General features: G+C 38.0%; 2 protein-coding genes across 2 annotated transcripts; one reads left to right on the top strand and one right to left on the bottom strand.

The window, feature by feature from the left end:
- The first annotated feature begins 388 nt into the window (after nucleotides 1-388).
- LOC116120647 lies at nucleotides 389-4,125 on the top strand. Its single transcript, XM_031406612.1, has 9 exons — nucleotides 389-516; nucleotides 667-783; nucleotides 1,253-1,681; nucleotides 2,010-2,410; nucleotides 2,536-2,635; nucleotides 2,739-2,798; nucleotides 2,872-2,958; nucleotides 3,317-3,445; nucleotides 3,636-4,125. Exons 1-9 carry the CDS (start codon nucleotides 448-450, stop codon nucleotides 3,936-3,938), a joined length of 1,695 nt encoding a protein of 564 aa, XP_031262472.1. The 5' UTR covers nucleotides 389-447; the 3' UTR covers nucleotides 3,939-4,125.
- Nucleotides 4,126-4,406: 281 nt separating this feature from the next.
- Nucleotides 4,407-5,252, bottom strand: LOC116120657 (STS14 protein-like). The gene has a single exon (XM_031406624.1). It carries the CDS (start codon nucleotides 5,187-5,189, stop codon nucleotides 4,638-4,640), a length of 552 nt encoding a protein of 183 aa, XP_031262484.1. The 5' UTR covers nucleotides 5,190-5,252; the 3' UTR covers nucleotides 4,407-4,637.
- Nucleotides 5,253-8,751: the final 3,499 nt, after the last annotated feature.

Here is an 8,751-nt window from a genome sequence, read left to right as displayed (position 1 = left end):
TGAAACCTGATTATCATAATGTTTGAGTACCTGACTTTTCTTCTTTATCTTTTGTAAAGACATTGGGCACATTGCCAGCCAGATCATTGTCAAAATGATCTGATTTTGCCTCTTTTTTTCTTTGCCAGATTCTTTTCTCTTGGTTATTAATGTATTTGATAGTTTAGAAGAGGAAACTAATGGCATGAGTTATAAATTGAATGTCTTAGACTCAAATATTTATCTTTAATATTGACATTGTTGAATATGTAAAAGGATGTGTATAATCAATCCCAGGAAACTGGGATATAAGGCCTTGAGAAGCCGACTTGAGTACTCCTTATCAGTTTAATGCTACTTTACTGACTGAACAATTATCCTAATTATCAGCCTCTAGAAATTAGTTCTGATGCAGCTTCCAAATGTCTGATTCTTGATGTATTCTGGGAGCAGGAGACAGGGCAATTGATGGACTCTTCTAAAACCAAGAAGAAACAGTTGCCCAACACAGAAGTGCAAAATTGTTTGAAGCAAGAGGTGAGGAACTAAACTTGTCATTTTGATATCTTTCAGATATATACAATGCGCAACTCCAACTTGGCTCAACTGGGTGTTGTCTTGCTAACAGGCTCCAAACCAAAACTTGTATGTTTTTATTGATTATATGTTTTTAATAACTGAATGCAGATTTTACAGCTTGAGAAAAGATTACAAGACCAATTTCAGGTCCGCCGTGCTTTGGAACAAGCATTGGGTTATAGGACTTCTTCCCAAGGTGATATAGATAAAATGTCAATGCCCAAGGTATCTTTTAGTTTTTGTAGATTCTATCTGATAATATTTTCTTGTAGAAGAACTTAGCCTTGGTGGTTTAGTCTCATTGGATTCACATGGAGTCTGGGCCAACACCTGTTTTCATATTTTAACTACTCTCATAAATCATTTCCTACCCATAAAATTAATACATTTTAGAAGACCTAGAGCTTTACTAAAGATATGGAAGACCCTTGCTTGATACATTTATACCACAACTTATGCTTTAATTGACCTATGTTTGTTTGGTACCATAAAGTATAAGAACCTTGCATCTAACTTTCATTTCTGTTGCTAAAAAACTATTAGCACTTCCATTTCATCTCTCCAGTTGTCATCGGATCATATAAGTCACTTTTATTCATCTTTAAGTCAAGTCTTTTACTTACTTCTTGCCCATCTCTGTTATTCCTGTGGCTATATTTAATATTTCCTTTTTTTTTTCCCTTCAAAACTGTAGCCGGCCACAGAACTGATTAAGGAAATCGCTGTGTTAGAGTTGGAAGTTGTATATTTGGAGCAATACCTTCTCTCATTGTATCGGAAGGCATTTGATCAACAAATTCCATCTGTATCTCCTACTACTAAGGATGAAAGATTAAAATCACCTTTAGCTACCCCGAGACCAAGGTTTGTGGAAGATTCTGAGCCTGCTATCACATCTAAAAGAGAAACCCCTGCTATCCAATCTGGTTGTCAATTAGTTGACAATCAGTGGAAGGAATCCACTGTTATTGAAGAAGAAGATAGGCTATTAGATTCTGGTGTTCACCGATGTCACTCCTCACTGTCACAACGTTCTGCACTTCCAAGTAGATCGTCTCCTCCAGCAGAGTCTTTGGGTAGAGCTGTACGTGCTTGCCATTCACAACCATTATCCATGATAGAGGTAAATTTAGCATGTACTCTGTAAAGTTTTTTTTTTTTTTTTTTTTTCTTATCCTTCAGCTTCCCTACAACTGCCAATCACATTACAAGCCGTTCAAGCTTGAAAACATATTGTCTGCTATAAGCCTGAAAGCAAAGGGAATGTCGCTTTCTTCCCTCTCATTGAACAAAATTTCTTCACACCTCGTGGAATTACTGTTCAATTTCTGTAAAATCCACTTACACTGCAAAGATACAGAACAAATGATTGTAGGCAAACTTACCAACTTGTATTTTTATGGGAAAGTTTCGCCTTCTCTGGATTATGACTTTCAATGGCTTTTCTACAGTATGCCCAGAGTGCACCAAATATAATCAGTCTAGCTGAGCACCTTGGAACTCGCATTTCTGATCATGTGCCAGAGACGCCAAACAAGCTATCTGAGGATATGATCAAGTGCATGTCAGCTATATACAGTAAGCTTGCTGACCCACCAGTGACGCATAATGGTCTTTCATCTCCAAATTCATCCTTATCATCGATGAGTGCATTTTCCCCTCAAGATCAGTGTGATATGTGGAGTCCTGGGTTCAGAAATAATCCAACTTTTGATGCACGACTAGACAACCCTTTTCATGTAGAAGGACTTCAGGAATTTAGTGGACCGTACAGCACAATGATTGAAATCCCTTTGATCTATAGAGATAGTCAGAAGTTGGGTGATGTTGAACACTTGCTTCAAAATTTTAGGTGAGTCCTCATGACATTAAATTTTTGAGATACCACTTGTAATGTATGCCCCTTGAGCAACATATATTTACATTGTACTTCCATTCTATTCCAATCATGTTATGCTTATCTAGTTCATTTTACAGGTTGCTCATTTCTCGACTGGAAGCTGTCGATCCTAGGAAGTTGAAACATGAGGAGAAGCTGGCATTCTGGATCAATATACATAATGCATTAATGATGCATGTAATGGACCTCATCCATAAAATTATTAATTACTTGTTGACTCATTCTATGGTTGTATTTCTGACATCAGCTGGAAGATGAAACTGTTCTTTGTTTTCTGTAGGCGTATTTGGCTTATGGGATTCCACAAAATAATGTCAAGAGGCTCTTTCTCCTACTGAAGGTAAGAAGAGCTTACTAATTTCACTTGATAAAACAATCCAGTATATGTTTCCTTACATGGTTGTAGCATCCAGGCTGCCTATAACATTGGGGGGCACACGGTCAGTGCAGACACTATACAGACCTCTATTCTTGGATGCCGGATGTGTCGTCCTGGACAGGTAAATAGCAAGTCTTGGTTTCTCTTTATAAAGTTCCAGTCTTACAGTTATTTGAGAATATACAGGATTCTCTTCTTTAGCCATCCTTATTTTCTTTGTTTTACTTTTGTCTTCATTAAGAGGTCAAACATATGACTCCTTCCCCGGCCTCTCTTCAAATCACTCCAAGAAGGAAAAGAGGGAAGGAAACACATGAAAAGTGTATTTAACTCTTCTGGACAAAACAAAGCTGTTGTTATACTGGCCGTTCCAATTTGCTTAGCAAACCACATTCAACTTGATATTTGTAGTGTTACTATCAAGCTTTATCCAACATCATGTTTGTGGTGTAGCTGATAAAATTTTTTCTTGCTTGTAGTGGATTCGCTTATTACTCTTGTCAAGAGGAAAATTCAAGACAGGAGATGAACGTCAAGCATATGCAATTGAACATCCAGAACCCCTACTGCACTTCGCTCTCAGCTCAGGAAACCATTCCGATCCTGCGGTAATTGACTGTATATCCTTGGTTTATTTTTCATATCATTAATATCTAATATTTAAACTGTTCATAAATGTGCCATGGGATAGCTACATCAAATCTCAATTTGTTTATAAATCAAAATGCCTTGATATAGTTTCTCTGTGGTTTGTCTTTCCCGACATGAATTTTTATGAACCTTCTAAACTTATTTCAGGTTCGTGTGTACACACCCAAGAGAGTATATCAGGAACTGGAAGCTGCAAAAGAAGAGTTTATCCGGGCTACCTTTGGTGTACGCAAGGACCACAAAATTCTTCTACCAAAGGTTGTGGAGTCATATGCAAAGGATTCGAGTTTATGCCCTGCTGGTATCATGGAGATGGTTCAACAGTCTTTGCCTGAATCTTTAAGGAAGAGTATAAAGAAATGTCAGGCAAGTAAATCCCGCAAGAGCATTGAATGGATTCCTCACAATTTTACTTTTCGGTATCTTATATCTAAAGAGCTGCTGAGGTGATTGTGTTCTTGAGCTCACTATTCCATATTTTGATCAAGATTTCTATATAGGAAGATTTGACTCTTTTTTTTTTCCTCTGTACAAAGTAGAATATGAAGCTGGAATTGGTAGGCCGGTTAGAACATTAGGCATTTTGTATTTATGTAATGTTATCACCATTCTGGCATGTTACGAGATGAAGTATCTATGAAATCTATAGTTTTGTGAAAGAATTCCATTAATTATTTAACTTGCAAAGAAAAATTAACTTGATAATATGAAATCGAACAGGATAAATGTTCCTGTCAAGGTTGGAAACACAACTTGCAGGTCAATTATTGTTTAGGGTTTCTGATAATCTAGATTACACTACAATAATTGACCTTTGCCCTGTGAGACGGGGCATCCATCCTGCTCTGTATTCACATCCGTCATTCTGTCGGTGGAGTGAGCGTAAATATACACACTATTATTTTGTTCTAGGTAAAAATAATTGCCATCATGTTAATCTACAGAAGCCCTTCTTTTATTGATAAAACATGATAATATCCAAATTCTAATATCAAAGCAGAGCTCAGGTTTGAATGGTTGAATCAAAATTATTGAGCACTAAACTGCTATTCCTGAACCCTGATTCTCTCTTAAACAAAAGAGACAGAATTTGGACCCTAAACTTTGCATACAGAAAACGAGACCAGGCTACACTACAAGTTAATTTATCTAATACGGGCTTTCTCCCTCATAATTTCCAGGAGGATTATAAAAACATATGGTTAAAGTAACCTGCTCCTTAGCACAAGTAGCTTGAGCACACCCCAGCTCCAGAGATTTCCTCCATACCACTTGTGTGTAAACACCGCACATGTGATTTGGTGCACATGAGTTATTAGCATGATTGTAGTAGTTTTTCTCCTTGACCCAAGTGTCAACCGCCATGCGTGGCGTCGCCGTCGTGCCGCTTGCCCAGAATTGGTTTGCACCGTATTTGCCATTCGTCAGGTTAGCAAATTGGCACCCCATTTTGTTTCTTTGGTATCTAACAAGGCGGCCAGAGGCATTGGCTAGATTTTCACTCCACTTGAGAGCACCAACTCCAACTGCAGCTCTTGCTTGGTTGTGAGGTTCAAGGAACTCCTTGGCTACACTTGTTACTGCGACGTCTGGAACACCGGTGCCTGAGTTGCTGCTGGTCGGGCTTCCCACTGGGACAACGCCATAAACTGAGGGGAGGAACAGGGCTAGAACCAACAGTGCAAGCAATGGTTTCGCCATTTCTTTGTTGATCTCAATCAAATGCTTTCTTAAAGGGTCGAATTATTTGTAGAGTACAATACAAACAAATCCACTTTGTTTAAATAATTGATCAAAATTTGTCTTTTTCATAAATTATTAAAGACATGTTAAACAACTGTAAGCTAAGTACGAACAAGTATATTTAATGCTAAACTCCGATTGTTATTAAATGTGTTAGGCTTTATTTTGACACTGATGACTCATACGTGTAAAGTGCTAAACCGACTTAGAAATTACATGTGATACCTAAACATGAAATGAGAGAATAAATGAGAAACGGTTTTTAAAGTGGTTCGGATGCTCAAAACCGAATCCCACATCCACTGTTATTGTATTAATAGATGGATACAGTTAGGTCGTATGTAGCGAGTTGAGTTACAATTTAGAGATAATACACAGAGAGAGAGTGTGTATGCTGTTTTAGACTAAGATAAGCCAATCCTATAAATGAGAGGGGAGTCCTCTATTTATAGTGGGAGAATTCAAGGTAATGATTACAAGTCTGCAAGTGGGTAGGTGTCGTGTAAGTCATTCCTTGCATCCCATTAGTTATCTGCATGAGAAATATCCTCAAATTGCATAGGGCTTGGGCAGGTGAACGATCCCTGGCCACTCGCAAGCTTGGCGTCCACCTGCTGTACTGACAAGAACCATACCTCTTTCGTCACTACGCGATGTGACAACGTCTGGATGGCACAAAACCTTCCTAAATCCTGATTAGCTCTTGTTGACGAGAGTCCACATCAGCCTTAACTTTTTAGGCATAACAGAAGTCCCCCAATTTTTAAGGTTTAAAGATTGAACCTTAAGAACTTCATGATTATGCCGTGACTTGACCTGTCTCGAATGACGTTTGGTTGAGCTGATCGAGCTACAAGGAGGTCGCAGCATACGCCTCTAAGAATAGCACAAGCGAACTGAGATGGCTTTCTCTGACAGGTTCAACGACCTGGATCAGGCCCCACTTAATGTCGTACCGACATGTTTCAAATCTCATTCACAGTTCGTGACCTGAGAATACTTAGCACATTTTTACAAAGAGCAAGGAATCACATCGTCTCGAAACCGATACACGACGAAGAGTGTTTTGTCAAACGACCTCTTCAGATGTTATCTGTTACGCTTGACAGCTAATCTGGTCAATAAAATAATCTTTATTTTGACATACGTGTCTAGTGCATAATAAGTGCCGACCATGCGCATTAAATGCAAGTCATGCTGAAACGACATTCTCTTTCAGACCATTAAATGCGGATGAGGGCACATTTAATGTGGAGGAGATAATTGAGCCGTCGCTTGGTTGCTCCAATGGAGGGAAGCATCGATTGGCACTCTCGAAGCGTGGTGGTTACTTCTTCTCACGGATTAATGACATGTGGTCACAATCATGTTAGAGTAGGTGCCCTAGAGCCAATCGATTATTGTAGAATTGACTCTTTGTAATAATGTTCATTGATCAATAGAAAGACATTTTATTCTATATCACGTAAATCATATTGTATGTATTGATATATGTTCTTAGAATGGTAGAACCGTGATGAGGGTATCAAGTGTTTCAAATCTTTATAGTGAGAACCCTATGAGCTCATATGGTGGCCATTCTAGAAACGTCCGTAGCCCCAATATTGTTATGAAGTAAGGGCACGAATAATACGGTAAGCCTATCATAATGTTGAACGACCTTGTCGAAAGGTAGTGACTGATCTCACTTGTCAATGTTGTTTGGTGAAAACCTGGTGCAACAATGGTTGCTTGTTGTAGGCAAGTTCACTAGACTGACCCACTAGAGAATTCCATATGGATGGTAACCCCAGTGAATATGGAACAAATCCTCTAACGAATAGTGATGTATGTGATCCTTAGACTTGAGATCACTAGAGCGCCTTGTGCACCGATTAGTGTAGTTTGACACTAGCCAAACGCAGTTCTTTTCAGAGCTGTCAATACGGTAGTGATTAGCTGCATCAAAGAGTGTATCAGGACTATGGTGGATCGATAGAGGATTCATCACTCTCGGGTACTAGATAAGTTATCTCACGATGCAATTCAGTAAATGACAATGACACTAAAACTGTGGTAACATTGGGATTGAGTTATTGCTCAATCCAGTTTATAATTCTGGTTATTGGTCCAGTAACTAAATACATACATATCGAGAGTAACTAAGGTTGACACTATTTCCGTGCCTCGGTCTTGAAGAGATAACAGATGATGAAAGGATTAAATTGTACAGTAACCATATCGTTGATAGGTAGCTACTTCGCTGAATTCGAATCTATCGGGTGGCCATGATGCCTTGTTAGGGGCTAATCTTGGTCTATATGTAGTGAGACGATTAATTGGTATTAATCGCGATACTACATACTGCCGGTATGATGAGGAGCCTACGGGTCACACACATAGAAGATAATTTAAGGATCAGTTTGTGTAAAAGGTGTTTTCATCTTTTTAGGCGAAATGATATTTTAGTAATCTCACAGTGCAATTAAATTTGTTGAGGTTGTTGCCTTTATTTAATTTGATATTAAAATTAAATAAGTGAGATTATATTTAAATATGTGTACGTATATATTTAAATGAATTATTGTTATTGTTAAATGTTAATATATTTTTATGTATATTAATTGAAATAATAATAACTAAAATAAAAATATCTAAATGGGGCTGTTTGGACATATGGGTTGTTTGGGTTGATGCCTAAGCCTATTCCTAATTGGAATAGGGTTTCACATGCACTATATAAGTGCATGTGTTCTATGAATTAAAAAAAAAAAAAAACACTTTTCATTAAGTCATTTTATATTCATTGATTGAAAAGCTCTGGCTCCTTTCTCTCTACCCCATGCCACTTTATTTTGATTGAATCAAATTTATTTGATTCTTGAGGCTAAAGAAGATCTAACAAATCCCTCTTTAGCTCTCCGGGTTATTTTCGTGTGGACTACCGCTAGTTCGATTCTACTTTAAATTGGTAGCGAACCCAGTCAAAGACAAGTTCGAAGGAGCCTCCAAACGAGCGTATGAACTCTAATCTTTACTCTGATCATTCATATTACTACAGAATATTTTATTTAACATATTATTTGTAATATCTGTATCCTAATCTTGGCTTAAAATGGAATCGATCACTATTTTATTTTTGTTTTCCGCTGCCATGGGTTTTGTTCATTTCCTAACAGATCAATGGTGAGAAACATATCCTGCCCAAGCGTCGCTTGCCTAGGGAAATCAATCGTCGCTTCTTCCCCCTATAATACCCCAGGCTCGCCTCAAGCTTTGTCATAAAACTCATACTTTCAGAGAAAGAACAAAGCTCTTGCAAAATCAGTCTCCCATTTTTCCAGTTGATGCACACCCTTCATTACGACAGGAAGTTCATTCCCTGCAGCCAAAAGGTAAGAAAGATTTCTCCTTCGCTTTCTTTTATTATTTTGTTAATAGCTTGACTTGACGATAATGGTGGGTATGAACTTGTCTGGTAAACTTTTGTGGTGTGTATTTCTAGGCAGTGGTGAGAAGAATGCTTTTTCTTTTATAAAGA

This window comes from Pistacia vera, unplaced genomic scaffold, assembly GCF_008641045.1.
Source record: "Pistacia vera cultivar Batoury unplaced genomic scaffold, PisVer_v2 Contig940, whole genome shotgun sequence".
NCBI classification, from domain to species: domain Eukaryota; kingdom Viridiplantae; phylum Streptophyta; class Magnoliopsida; order Sapindales; family Anacardiaceae; genus Pistacia; species Pistacia vera.
Note: the sequence above shows the minus strand (reverse complement) of the source record. Positions and strands in the feature narration are given on the sequence as shown.

Coding starts and splice junctions, on each gene's coding strand:
- LOC116120657 (XM_031406624.1), bottom strand. CDS start 5,189: ATGGCGAAACCATTGCTTGCACTGTTGGTTCTAGCCCTGTTCCTCCCC.
- LOC116120647 (XM_031406612.1), top strand. CDS start 448: ATGGACTCTTCTAAAACCAAGAAGAAACAGTTGCCCAACACAGAAGTG. Junction 2,411..2,535: donor CACTTGCTTCAAAATTTTAG/GTGAGTCCTCAT, acceptor TTCATTTTACAG/GTTGCTCATTTCTCGACTGG. Junction 3,446..3,635: donor GAAACCATTCCGATCCTGCG/GTAATTGACTGT, acceptor AACTTATTTCAG/GTTCGTGTGTACACACCCAA.